Source organism: Macrobrachium nipponense, chromosome 3 (genome assembly GCF_015104395.2).
Source record: "Macrobrachium nipponense isolate FS-2020 chromosome 3, ASM1510439v2, whole genome shotgun sequence".
In the NCBI taxonomy this organism is placed as follows: Eukaryota; Metazoa; Arthropoda; class Malacostraca; order Decapoda; family Palaemonidae; genus Macrobrachium; species Macrobrachium nipponense.
The window spans coordinates 71602801-71617328 of NC_087202.1; the positions used below are offsets into that span (position 1 = coordinate 71602801).

The window sequence follows — 14528 nt, forward strand, 5'->3', positions numbered from 1 at the left end:
TCGTTATGTAAACTACGCTTTCACGGGAACTCAGTGTTTCAAGTTCAACAGCAACTCAGAAAAGGAAAATTGAGTTTGTTGGTCTTTTCTTAAAAGCCTAAAGAAGTGACGATCTACTTGGAATTCCAAATAAGTTTTTTTTTTTTCTAGATAGAGACCCCAGGATTTCCGGGGGTCGTTATCTAGGATTTATATTTCTTGAGGGTCATTATATTTTTGAATGTTCCCTTTTTTGTTTCTGTTGTTACGGTAATCCCCAACGGGCCTGTACTAAACACGCCGCAAAGGTGTATACATTCTGGTCTAAAACCCTTGGGGGTCACTAGCACATAACTTCGCGAGAGCTCACACCAAATAGCGTACTCCCGAAGTTAACATCATCTTCATTGCTCCCAATCTGATTTCTGGTGCAATTCTGAGAGAGGTGACAATTTCTGTTTATGCGTCTGACTTGGAGTTTATCACTTCTTCTTAAAGACTAACGAGTTGATAAAACTCACATTGTTACTAAATCGGAACTTTGAGTGGTCTAGAAAATACTAATATAGTTCAGATCTACTTAGCCAAAGGAATATGTAATTCGTAAGATTAGGGAACTTTTCCGTATCCATCAAGTCTGAAAGCTTTGATGGTTGCATGGCAAAAATATGGTCGATTTTTTCGCCATACTTATAGCAAATGACGAAAAATTCTGAAACATTACCCTATCATGCAATAATAACAACAATCATAAAAGGTGTATTGAATTCGCACCTGAGTCTAGATTCATCTTAAAATCTAGTTAAGCCTTACTGGACCCTTAAACAAAATCTTGGTAAGATATCTTTTGACTTCAACGATATCATTTTGAGACGCAATACAGACAAACAAACCGACAAGGTTGAATGCGGAACCTCTGTCGAGCTTCGTTGGCCGAGTCTACTAATAAGATTGATAAAACTTTAGTTTTATAAACATTTAGATATTCAAAAGACCAACCTATGAAATGCACTTCATGACAGAATATTCTGGAAAACCTCTCCTTTTTCCTTGTTTTTTTCAGAGAATGTTAAAGGAATCTTCAGATAGCGTTTTTACCCCCTCAGATTCTATTCATTTTATGTCCTGTGGTCGTTCTAGCGTCATATCTTTTATAAAATCTATTTCCAAATGTAAATGCTAGGCAAAATCAGGATTAGAATATTTGAATTTGTTCTCTCTCTCTCTCTCTCTCTCTCTCTCTCTCTCTCTCAACCAACATTCTGAACTCAACGTCTTTTATCGCGTGCAAAATTCAGTCCGTCGAACGAACGGCGTGGCAGAAGTGGCCATTATTTTTGATTTATTAATTCCTGGTGGTCTGCTGGAGGAAGAGAGAGAAAGAGAGAGAGAGAAAAAAAAGGAAGTCTTCTGATAGATATTTTGTTACACAGCTGCAGATCTGACCTCAGCTACCGAGAGAAATTCCTCATCTCGTGATCCATAATCAGGACGACATCCTGGTGACAGAGGTTCGTGTGACTCCGTTCTCCTCCGCCACGAACCTCTCTCTGATGCCCTTATTAAGGCCGCCTCTCCGCGACAGGGAGAGACCCCAGGCACAAGTCAGTGCCTTTTATGAAGGAATTGATTATTAAACTTCTGCATGAAGCACTTCGGGAAGAGACCAAAACACTGAAGGCGCCACGCCGCCCCTTTTGTGTCCCTGATTAGGAGCGTGATGTGGAAGTGGTAGAATTCCGACGCTTCTCGAACGCTCTGCATTGCATCAGGCTGTCTGTCGAGTGGGATTCCGGTTGCTTTCTTTGTATTCTTTCTGACATGAGGAAAATTATTTGCTTTTATTTCATAGGAACGCTCCAAGGAAATTGATTCCGGGAGGTATTGCGTAATGTGTAACAGAACATAAGCGCGCGCACACATATATATGAATAACTTGATCACGAAGATATAAAACGTGATACTATGTACAAATAAAGGTAATGCCACGGAGGAAAATGAAAATCTCGGCAGTTCTCGTTTTTCATTTTCCTCCGTGGCATTCTCTTTATTTACACGCACACACACACACACACACACACTCAACCTCACACTCACACACACGCATTGAATTTTCACTCGATGAAGTACGCTCGTTCAGATTCTGTTCTTTTCAAAGTTAAGGTTTTTTTCATATAATTTCAATATGCTTTTTGATGTCTACTGCAATCGGATTTGATAGAAGTTTTGCTGAGCCGCTGGAGTTGGAATGGAGTGTTATTAAACTCAAGAGAAATTGAACAGCCCCTTTCAAATGTTCAAGTCAGCTGACTGCTGGCATCTTGTAACACGCGTCCTCCACGCTACGAGTATAAATGTAAAAGTATGAGTCTATTCAGCTGAAAAGCAAAAACAGCATTAGGCTTAATTGATGATGATAACGTTTTAAACTGCTTTTACGGAGACTTTCAATCAAGTTGCCATTGGAAGAGACCAGGAAAAGTGAACACTACACTTCTACCTGTTCCAAGTATCGAATTTGACTTACTAGTGGAGCTCTCGCTGGGTTTGCGAACGAGTTTTCTGTGATCCTTTTTGATGACCTCCCAGTGTTTCATGGCGTTCGTTATGGCCGAATTCCTCTTCTCCTCATCGCTGATTTTGGTGGCTTGAGCTCGTTCCTTCTCGCGGAACTTTTGGAGTTGTTTCTCCGACTGTCTCCGGGTGTCCATGGTGAGTTCTTGGTCGTCCAACCTAAAAGGGAGAAGAGGGAGACGTTTAAATCATGGCTGCTTGTCTTTCCTAGGAAGTAGTACCCCTCAAGTAAACGCTTCCACAAACGAATTTGAAAGAAAACGGTTTACCGCTCCTGTGTGGATGTCGCCTAACATGATGCAAGCAGCGATAGACTGAATGTTCGTCAAGAAAGAAAACGAACGATATTATTTAAGATATGACAATATCTTGTCTTGGATACTCTATTGATTTACCAATTGATTCTTGCAGTTATTGCTGAGAGAGTGTAAGCTCTTTTCTCTTTTCCTGGTGGCACTCGTTAATTCTTATTAATAAAAGATGTGTAAGTGACGAAAAAAAAAAACAGTTCAATGACTGGCATATAAAATGTTACGGATTTTTTTACATTATTGTTTATGTTGTGTGTACGGGGAATTATTGTTTATGTTGTGTAATGGGAATTATTGTTTATGTTGTGTGTACAGGGAATTATTAGCTATGTTGTTTGTTCAGGGAATTATTACTTACTTTGCGTGTGCAGGGAATTATTGCTTGTGTTTCCTGTACAGGGAATTATTATTTATGTTGTGTGTACAGGGAATTATCGTTTATGTTGTGTACGACGAAAATAGGAAATACTTTTCTCAAATTTAAGAAGCTTATGAATAGCGTAGCAGTAGACGTACGTCATTCTTCCCTGTACCCTTTCTAACGATGTATACTGCATACTTTATTGCCAGGAACAGATAATCTATTTTGCCCTCCCTTGCCATAAATTTTCTAGTCGGTTCAATGCACTGAACGAAAATAGCAAAAGAATCGAATTGATGACCCTGTTTCCTCGGGTTATTTTGCATTTCTTTAGCAGCAAGTGATTCACGTTTGTATATGTGCTTTCCCTTCGTAAGTGAAGTTTAGATACCTCTACGTCATTGAATACCAGACCTGATATATAAAAACGCGAGCTTTTACACATACATAATACATATACATATGTACCCAATGTAGCACGAAGGAACACGTGCTTGAGACTATCCTTAAATTCACGCTAGAAGGTAGAGTGAAACTGGGACTTTGAGCAAATACTTTCGTAGTTTATTTCTACATTCTCAAGTGAACTTGATTTGAGGATATACATATGTATATATATGTGTGTGCGTGTGTGTGTATATATATATATATATATTGTATTATATATATATAGATATAGATAGATACATATATATATATATATATATATATATATATTATAGTATAATATATTATATAAGCGGGAAATTAAAGCAGTTTCAAAATAAACAATTGTGTTCAGCATTTTCAGTTGATCAATATGCCCTTCTTAAGGGTTATCTCATAATATCATATAGTCCGAAGGTTGTTACATTTGCTTTAGTTGGATAAAATGTACTTTTTTCTGGATATTATCGATGCCCAAAAAGTTATATGAGATGGGTAATATTTAGACTCTGGTGATACTGCAGAGACAGGTTTTGAGAACTATTATGGTACAGCGTCTGTTGCAGTTGGGTTTAAAAGGGAAATATTTCTTACTGAACATACGTACCTCCTTTGTATAAAAGAAAGGACCCTTCAGTAATACAAGGGTATTTCTTTATATTCGTTTTCGGAAATATTCATCGATGCGGGATCTGATTTATCAGTTAGTTTAGGAATAGTAACGTTTGTGCAATGATTTTTGGAAGCCATTAAAGCAATGTTTTCCTGCAAAGACAATTCTGGAGTCAGTGAGGTCATCATGTCCTCCATGTGAATTGCATTCGCGATTGAAGGTATAACGTCTTGGCGAGAACCTTGGATATTCTTGTTGTTTTAGATTAAGCTGACCTTGTGCCAGCACGAGCTCTTGCGGAATGGTGACATTTTCCTTGACTTTTTATGTACTTGTATTTTCAATTTAATTATATGTGTGCGTGCTTTTAGGGCATAGTTTTTCTCGCATACAGTTTTCGTCAAAAGCAATTGTTTAGTGGCATCAAAATTCAATCAATGGAAGAAGGAAGTCTTGCGTATTTTCAACAAAAATTGACGAACGAGAATCGGAAAAAGCTTCGTCGGTATGAAGATACCTGCATGAAACTTATTGATGCCACTGAAGCAATTGCTTTTAACGAAAATTATATATAATATATATTTATATATGTATGTATGTATATGTATGTGTATATATATATATATATATATATGTGTGTGTGTGTGTGTGTGTGTGTGTGTGTGTGTGTGTTGTGTGTGTGTGTGTTGTTTGTTATTTGTTGTTGGGAGGGGTGTTATAGTTGCCCCCTAGGTCTACCTGCTATTGTCTTTTTCCCGAAGTCCACGAAACCTAAGAATAAATACTTTCCTGATTGGGTTCCGAGAATGAGGGTAACATTGTTGTCATTCTTATACCCGCAGCTCTCTCACATAAAAGAAATTCCGAAAGCTAAAGTTTAAAAGAGAATTCGCAATATATACGAAATTTCCAGCAGAATTCGATTCTGCTACTGACAATCTGTCCACAGTTTAATTAATATTCTGCCTCTCGAACTTTGCTCTTCGCCGCCTCTGACCTTCCCTATTTGCATCCCGTGCTTTATGTGGGCGAGCCAAACCTTATCTCATGCATGATTGCATGATAACAGAGCGGCAGGCAGCTGCAACTTGTGTCCTCCATCACAGCTATATCTTCATCTGAGCCGCGTTTACCTAACTCACAGAAGCCACGTCTTGTGGTAATGAGATTCTCCTGTGATCATCAGAAATTCGTAAATTAGTTTAACTGAAATAACTGTATTCATACATCGGTGTGCCAATTCTGCTTCGTCTCGTTTGGCTGGATATATGAAATTATCATTTATCTCGGCATTCACCTGGTCGTTCTATTTATTTGCTCGAGCGTTCCAAGATATACCAAGCGAAACATAAGCTTGAGTTTGCCGGAGAATAATACGTATCAAATAGAAACTTAAATGTTCCAACTTTATGAGGATCTGGAACTACAACAAAACGCGGAAATCTTGCGCCATCTGGTAATTAAGTTATGGAAATCTCTGTTTACAAACTACGCTGCGACGTACGAAGTTTAAGAAGCTCTGAGTCATGGTGCAATACGAGTTATGGAACCCCACCTGCAACGTTTTCCCTATTATTGTTTTCCTTAAAAGATGAAAGACTCTTTTACTGCGTGGGACGTGTGTCTTTACGACCGCTTTGTTTTGCTTCTGCTTTGGGTATTAGAGAGGTAGTCCCATTATTCATCCTTGGATGAGTCTGAGAGCGTGTGTGTCCACGTCGTTAACTGCTGGCAATTATGGCGTCATCAGACTTCTCATGCGGATGCTGTGCTTCATCTCGCATCCACAGGGAAAGATCCAGGAGGAGATTCGTGGTTCAAATTAGAAATTCAAATCATGAGTGCATAATGGAATCTTATACAAATGCAAATACGCAACGCAGAGATATGTACATACACGCTGTGTATATATGTGTGGATGTATATATATATATATATATATATATATATATATATATATATGTGTGCGCACACACACACACATATGTATATTATATATATATATATATATATATATATATATTATAGTATATATATATAAATATAATTGTATGTATGTAGTCTGTATTTCTTGCACACACACCTATATATATACACGCTGTATATACATATGTGTATGTGTGTGTATATATATATATATATATATATATATATATATATACACATGAACACATTTATAAACTATATATGTGTATGTGTATACATAAATACACATATATTATATATATGTATATATATGTGTGTATGTATGTATGTATGTATTATGTACATGACCTTTAACATAAACGAAAGGGCGATAAACATGTGGCTTTTCCGATAAAATGTTAAGCTAATACGTAACGGTTTCCTCCCCTTTGAGCAAACCCATTTCTACTAACATTACTATTGCATTTGCAGCAAGTGGCTTTTAACCCCCTTTCTCCCGACAACTTTCACTTTAGTTTTATGAAGGAAATTTTAAAAACAAGTTTAATCTTATAACTATACTTCGGTATTTTTCCTTTTAGACAACACGATTTTCACTTAGAATTCGTGAGGAAATATTGCATCATTACAGTGAGATATTATTTAAGTCTTCCACGAGTGGCCTCACATTCTCTATATCAACCTTCTTACTTTAGCGCTGATTTCATAATTAATAAATAAATCCAATTGTATTCTTATCTTTTTTTTAGATCACTAGTTCATGAGTTTTTAAATCGATTTTTTTTTTTTTTTTTTTTTTTTTTTGTTTTTTTTTTTTTTTTTTGCTGCAGGAGTCAATACGGACGTCAGCACTTTTGATCTGAATATATCACACCAATTGATACACGGTCTCATTCCGGCAGCGTTCGCTTTGCAAGTCTTTTTGTCAGCTAATCAGTGATCCTCTAAACCAGGGGTTCTCAACCTGGGGGGGCGCGTCAGCAATTTGCATTGGAGGCGCCCTAAGGAAAAAATTTAAATTCTCTAATTAATTATATTCGTTATATATTCTCGTAACAAGAGTGAGAAACTAATATTCAGAAGTTTATGAAAAAATGCAAAAGTCTCGCCTTATATCGTTAGTTTCATATAATCTGCTAGTCTAGTTAGACTCGTTGGGCTCACCATGTTTTGTCATTTTTTACCTCCCTCCCTATCCCTCGCTACTCCTTCTCTTTCTCTCTTTTTTTCCTTTCTTTCTTTAAATCTGGGAGAGAATTTTACTCAGACGCGAGGGGAGCGTGGAGGGAAGGAAGATCTCTTGTAGGGGCCCGGTAATAAAAAAGGATTAAGAACCACTGCTCTAAACTAACTACATCAGTCACCAAATCCAAATCTTTAAAACTCGTGATCACTCAGCATTTTCTGTAAAAGTTGCTTGATGATTCTTGTATTTCTTCACTGCTTGCCATATCAAACTATAGGGATTAAAGCATCACAGTTTATTAACTCAAAAGAAAAAAAAACTTGCGTATGACGTGAAAGCTGGAATTTGTTCGAAGTCCAGTTTTCGACAGAAGAGATTACTGCACTGAAGACGAAATTGACGAGGCCCTTAGTGAACAAGAGCTTGTGTTGGCATGAATAGCATAAGATTGCAATTCTACCTCCAAAACAAAAATAGTTTTTCTTAAACAAACGAATTACCATCGCTGAAGAACAAAACTTTATGTAGTCATTATATTAAGGATCTATTATTTTTTTTAAATGCCATTAGCACCTTATGTATGATGATATAAAAGATTAAAGTTTTTATGTGTAGCGAGGAGGTAGGACCCGACATAACACTAGTAAGAAAAATTCCGAGCTCTGGTGATTTCATCTGAATCCCAACTTGCTTGCGTGCAAAATTCACTTGACTTCTCCTTGGGCGACATCGTGAAAATCGAAAGGTTTTATCCGCATGCATGCATTCACATTACTTTGATTAATCTCAGGGGATTTGTGGTGGTATGTGAATCTGCAGAGTTCTTTGTTTAGCATGACATAAATTGATGATATACGCTACCTTTTACCAATATTGGTGTGTTGATGTTATGATTTTTGGAACTACTGACTGTTCTCAGCATTTGCCAAATCTCTCGTCCACAGTCAATGTTTCCGAGTGATGATTGAGATATATTCGTAAAACGATAAAGCGAAAACTTTTCGAAAAAAAACAGACTCATCAGGAGTAAACAGGAGGAAAGCTGGCTTCATGAAACCTTGCAAAAACTATCTTATAACACGAAAATTTTTCTTACAGACAAAATCAGCATAACATCTTTCCCCCTGTAACTGGAGAACTTTATTTTCCAAGTAAACGATAACTATGCTAAGAATATTATAAATGTTTGGTAGATCGGTTCCTTCATCCTCAAAAGGGTTTAAGGAATGCCGGGAAAAGTAACGGAAATTCGAAAGTTATTGCATTATTGGCATTTTATCGTCAAGATAATTAAAACTTTATTTTTTAGAATGTATGCTTATGAGCATTGTATGATATTCTAGTCTGATATTAGTTGTGCCCAATAAATCTGGCGCTTGGCTAAAGCTCTAATGTATGTTGACAATTTTCAGTAAAGCATATAATTTTGTCAGGTGGTAGCATCAGCCTTATGCTTAAATTGCTCAAACCAGGAAAATTGATTGGGCAGAAAAGTGAGCTCCCATACCTCCCCGTCACCCAAACGTAAAAGAATAACAAAGAATAACTTCAAGGTAGTTTATTTCTGTCTTCAGGAACTATGAAACGGCTTCTTCAGTAATTAGAGGACACCGAGCCACAAGAAGTCTGTAGTAACTAATGTGACGAAACCACTCACATGACTTAATTCATACTTCTCGTGGTCAAGGCTATGCAGTAGTTGACTCTGATTCTAGAAAACGCCTGTTTGGGAGATCGCCAAGCCTAAGGAAAATTAGGAATCTACACTATAGCCAACGCACGGAAGGTCACTCGACTTTTTGTAGGTGGGAACAGCAAGGGTAGTCTCCCCTTTCTGCCGTGTTTGGGCAAAGAAAATAGAGATTCCTTGCTGTGTTTAATTAAAGACTATTTGCAACAGACAATAAAAGTTATTCGGAGCAGCACTGGGTCACAGTTATCCCAGAGAAGAGCTTGCAGAGTATAGTAATTAGGCCGCGTTGCCTACTGGAACTGTGATAAGGGACAACCATGAATTTATTTTCATTATTTTTTTTCTCTCTCATTTTATTTATTTATTTTTTGGCAGTTTTTTTATCATGGAGCTTTAATGGTCAAGGATATACATTCTGTTAACTTTGTCCTCACTTTGCAGAAGCGACGCCACCAAAGTTACAATTACAAGAAACATTAGCATGAATGCTGCAGAAATAATCTTAATGCGTGCAACATCTCTTAACTTCATAAGAAATTAAATGCTGCTCCAGTGCAGAGAAAGTTCTCTGAGCATAGCAGCTAGTACGTATTAAGCATATTCCACCACACCGTAACAAAAATTAACGCAAAATGCTCCTGTTACAACATTTTCATCTGGAGGCAATATTGTCTTGTCTTGATATGCATTAATTTCTCTCTGAATGCTGTGCAGTATGATTGTATCAAGACATCATTTGATTATTGAAAACTATCCCATCTCAGGAATAAAACACTCGCACTCATGCGTGTATTATTAGTAAGCTGCAGATGTATGTCGGCTTGCCATAATGTCTGTGTATGAATATTCCTTTAAGAATAATAAAACCTCGTGCTTGAGCGTTTGGATTTATGTAGGCCTCTGGAGGATGCGGGTTCTTAGACAGTGCTTTCATATTTTAATGCATTCATACTCCCTTTAGCCGCCCCGCTTATGAAGAGTTTCCTTTCTCCTTCAGTTTTATGGTTTTAATTTAGGTTCTCTTATGAGACTTCTAGGTGAGGCCTTTTTTTCTTATTTTCTTAACAAATAATTTCAACGCTTTTCCTTTATTTCTCATAAGGTATATTTTTTATATACAAAAATGTTACAGAAACTCTTTTTTTACATTTGTGTCTTGCATTCTAATACAAGTCTGTTAAACATAGTTTTTTTTCTAACGGTTAAACGTATTTTGTAATGAAGCTTATTAGCAGTGAAATCAGGGATGTTGCTGCTGTAAAGAAAATTCCTTTGAATTGTGGACCCCGAAGAAGATTCGCCAAATTTCTCTGTTGCTAGCCATCTATATCCCATTATTTTATCATCAAGAACTTGGAGATTCATATACTTACCTCTTTGCGATTCAAATATTTTAGATTGGTATTTATTTTCCTAGGTATTTTTGTTATGTTTGAATAGTGTTCTTCTTGGTTATCGTGTAAATAAATATCCCTTACATTCCACCAACAACCACAGCATGCAAACAACTTGGTCGGTTAATTTTGCTGTCTCTCACTTGTGTCGCCTGCGCAGCGCACCACTTACCTTTTGAGTCTGTAGAACTTGGTGACGGCATGGTGGAAGTAGTTTGGCTGCCTACTGATGGGGTTCTCCTCCAGGGACAATTCCCGCAGTTTCAGGCAGTTCTGGAGACACGCGATATCCTCGTATCTGCGAAAAAAAAAAAATAAAAAAAAATTTAAACACATCACTGCCACCTGAGCTAGAGTCCACCTAAAGCATATTTCTGCAAAGGTGTTCAGAAGAAAATTTTTTTAACGATTTTTCTTAAATAAGAATGTACAAAATGTACCTAAGTGAGGTACATATGTACTCATATATTATAAAGGATGCATATGTAGCACAGCTAACTTCTGTCTTGTTATTATGCAAAGCTGTCAAGAAATACCTCTAACTTAAAATTTGCCACCAAATACCATTATGCTATTCTGTTGTTGTATTATATTTAATATAAATTCAGTGCTCATAGCAAGCTTATTAATGACAGTTGTGTAACATTGTTCATATAAAAAATAAGTCACACGGTATAATTATCGAAATTGGTCTGTGCATGTTGAGGTTCGTGAGTGTTGGTTCTCACTTGACTGATCATATACGAAAGTCTCAGTGAGCATCTGTGTAATTAACCTGTAGATTTCGTTGTATCCCATGAAGACTTTTTCTAGGCGAGGTAGATAATGAAGGTCAGCCACAGTCCTGATTAGGTTACGCCTTAAGTTCAGTTCGACCAAGCACTCGAGTCCTCGTAACCCGGTTACGTGGCGGAGCATGTTTCCGGCTAAATTGAGAAGTCGCAATTCCTGTCAAGGGAGTTAAAACAACAAAGTTATTTCCAGTGGGAGTGAGATGATTAAAGATTTAAAATATTAATGCTGAGTGACAGAATGATAAACAATGACGGAATGCGGTAAGGCATTGAAGGCGGTCGATAAAATAATTACTCGAATGTAAAGCATTTTTTAATAACACCTTTTCTCTCTCTCTCTCTCTCTCTCTCTCTCTCTCTCTCTCTCTCTCTTTCTCTCTCTCTCTCTCTTCTCTTTTTATAAATTTCTTCTGTAATGAAGTTCCATTACCTTTCATTGCTATACGTACCTTACTACACCCAGACAATGGTTACCGAAAAGCTCTTATTCTCCCGCAATCCGATCCCTCGCCCCCCCCCTCTCACCCCCCCCCCTCTCTCTCTCTCTCTCTCTCTCTCTCTCTCTCTCTCAGTAGTAGAGAGAAGGTCCCTGATATCCTCATATCTGTGAGAATCTCGAGGAGCGTTGTTAATCCCTTATCCCTATTGTTTCCTAATTTTTCCTCTATTTTGTAAACCACGCAAAGCTTTTAATTAGGAATCTCGTGTTGACCATATGCGATGGCGAACGGACATTAGAAACCAAAAAAACGCTAAGATTTAGTTGTTTCTTTCTCTTAACTATTTGCAGATACTATTAGCTGTGATTAGAATTACTGCCGTGTATTCAATTTATCCAGATATATTCTAAAATTATGAAAAATTCGCAAATTCTACAATCATTTTAATCAGAAAGCTTACAGATATGAAATTTCGGGTACTTATACTAACCCTTTTCAAGGTATGTGGTGATCAAAGAGTAAATGAAGAAATAAATAAAATCCTTTCGAAGGTAAATATTTCTTTTTGTGAACTCATTAGAAATATATCAGTATGTGAATGGCGTATATATCCTTCTTCGATTTAATGTGTGTATGTGTGTATGGTGTTTTTACGTTGCATGGAACCAGTGGTTATTCAGCAACGGGACCAAGGGCTTTACGTGACTTCCGAACCACGTCGAGAGTGAACTTCTATCACCAGAAATACACATCTTTCACCCCCTCAGTGGAACGCCCGAGAATCAAACTCGCGGCTACCGAGGTGGCACGTCAACACCATACCGACTACGCTACTGAGGCGCTTTTCTTCGATTTAATGCGCACGGCCACAATGAAAATTAAAGAGCGTTTTAGACTCGACTGAGAACAGTAAACGGGCTGCAATACCTGTGATAAATTTAAGCTTTGTTTCTGTGCTGGATCACCCGAAGAGAAAAACTAAGATCCAGAGAGATTGGGAATAATCCAAAGCACGACAACAGTGGTCATTTGCTTGCAGTTGTTTTCATCTGCTTACTGTTGTTAAGTCCGACAGACGCTTTTTACCTTGAAAATATAACGCGGAATTATTTCTTATCGTAGTGATATGTAATCATTGGACTAATCTGCTTTGACTTGGTGAATTAGGGAATAATGATGCCGCTGCCATTACTTCAATTATTAATTTTTTTTTGGCGCGAGCTCAAGTTCACCGTAAATATATTTTTTAATACCTTATAGTGGGTTGATTGTCAACGGGTATGCTGATTTATACTTTCTTGTTAACTTCGGCAGACTAGTTTTTTGTAATTGACAAATAATCAAAAGACATTTTAATGGTTATAGTAATTAGATTTTTCATTTAAATTTTTCTTTCTCCCTAAAGTATGAGTGTTTTAGAAAACCTTATGAACACATCGTGATATTTATGTAGATCTTCTCTAAGTGCGCTTACCATTTTGTTTCCGCTGTGAAGACTGAATTAAAAGATTTTCTTTTTGTAAGGACGGTCACCGTGCTCTCACAAATGGCTCTCACAGTACTGCATGAAACCTTGTGTAACCTTGGCCCCAGAAAGAAAACAACGGCAGTTATGTCATGCAGCTCGGCGAAGAAGGGGTCGATAAACATAAAAACAAATAACTGCGGACCACGAAATCTCTCAGAGAATCGGTTATTTATACGAGAGGATTCCTTTGTTTTCTTGCTCTTCTCTTTATTTTAAAAATATAGAACCTGTATCCCTAATGACAAGATGCCCCGAATCCTCTTCGTCCGACTTCATCAATCAAGATTTCGAAATAGCCTTTAATCTAGTTGGACAGGAAAAGTTATGCAATATAATTATGGATGATTATGGAATCTGCAAATGGTCTAAGTGGTTTGAAATGTGGTTGTTGGCGATGAGCTGACGAGCAATTTTGAATGGCCTAGTATGCGGCTAATTAGTCTCCCTCAGACATATCATCTGTTATTCATGTTGCTGGAGGCAATTCTAACAATAAAGACTTGAATTCGGGGAGGCAATCGATTCTCTCCTTAGAGTCAACAGTCGGAAAAAAACAAGTAGCTTTTAATGACTGATCATTGATCAGTGCATTTTTATTTTAAAACAGGTATCACTACCACATTAAACCTGAATAAGGTCCTTGTATTTCCATAATTTGCGTGTGAACACAGGTTTGCCTCTGTGCTGTAAAGCATCCTAAACAGTTGGGCAGCATACCTGATGTGTGTATATATATATATTATATATATATATATATATATATATATATATATATATATATATATATATATATACATATATATATATATATATATTATATATAATATTATATTACATATTATATACATATATATATATAGTATAGCATATATATATATATATATAGATATATATAATACTACATATATATATAATATATATATCTATATATATATATATATACATAGATATATTACATATATAGATATATTACTATGTAATATATAGGTATATAATAATATATATATAGACATAAAGACGGGACTTATATAAATATATATAATAGATATATATATATACTAATAATATACTATCAGCCAACAGGAGACGGCTAATAAGTTTATATCGATTCTGACCTTACAAATCACCGTCGAACTCGGTGTTTTCGTAATTATATTATATTATATATATATATATATATATAATCTATATATATATATATATATATATATATATATATATATATGTGAAAAATAGAATGCCACTTTCTCTAAAAAGAAAAGTATTTAATCAGATGGTCCTACCAGTATTAATTCAAGCATCA

General features: G+C 36.4%; 1 protein-coding gene across 1 annotated transcript in view; it reads right to left on the reverse strand.

Moving 5' to 3' along the window:
• The window catches only part of LOC135222217 (leucine-rich repeat-containing protein 49-like), a 36433-nt gene extending 25031 nt beyond the window's left edge, over nucleotides 1-11402 (reverse strand). The window contains exons 1-3 of the mRNA XM_064260353.1: nucleotides 11239-11402; nucleotides 10636-10761; nucleotides 2507-2712 (exon numbers count right to left, since the gene is read on the reverse strand). Coding sequence (XP_064116423.1) covers nucleotides 2507-2712; nucleotides 10636-10761; nucleotides 11239-11381 — 475 coding nt within the window. The 5' untranslated portion in view covers nucleotides 11382-11402. The remainder of the gene's footprint in view (nucleotides 1-2506; nucleotides 2713-10635; nucleotides 10762-11238) is intronic.
• Between the last annotated feature and the right edge of the window lie 3126 nt (nucleotides 11403-14528).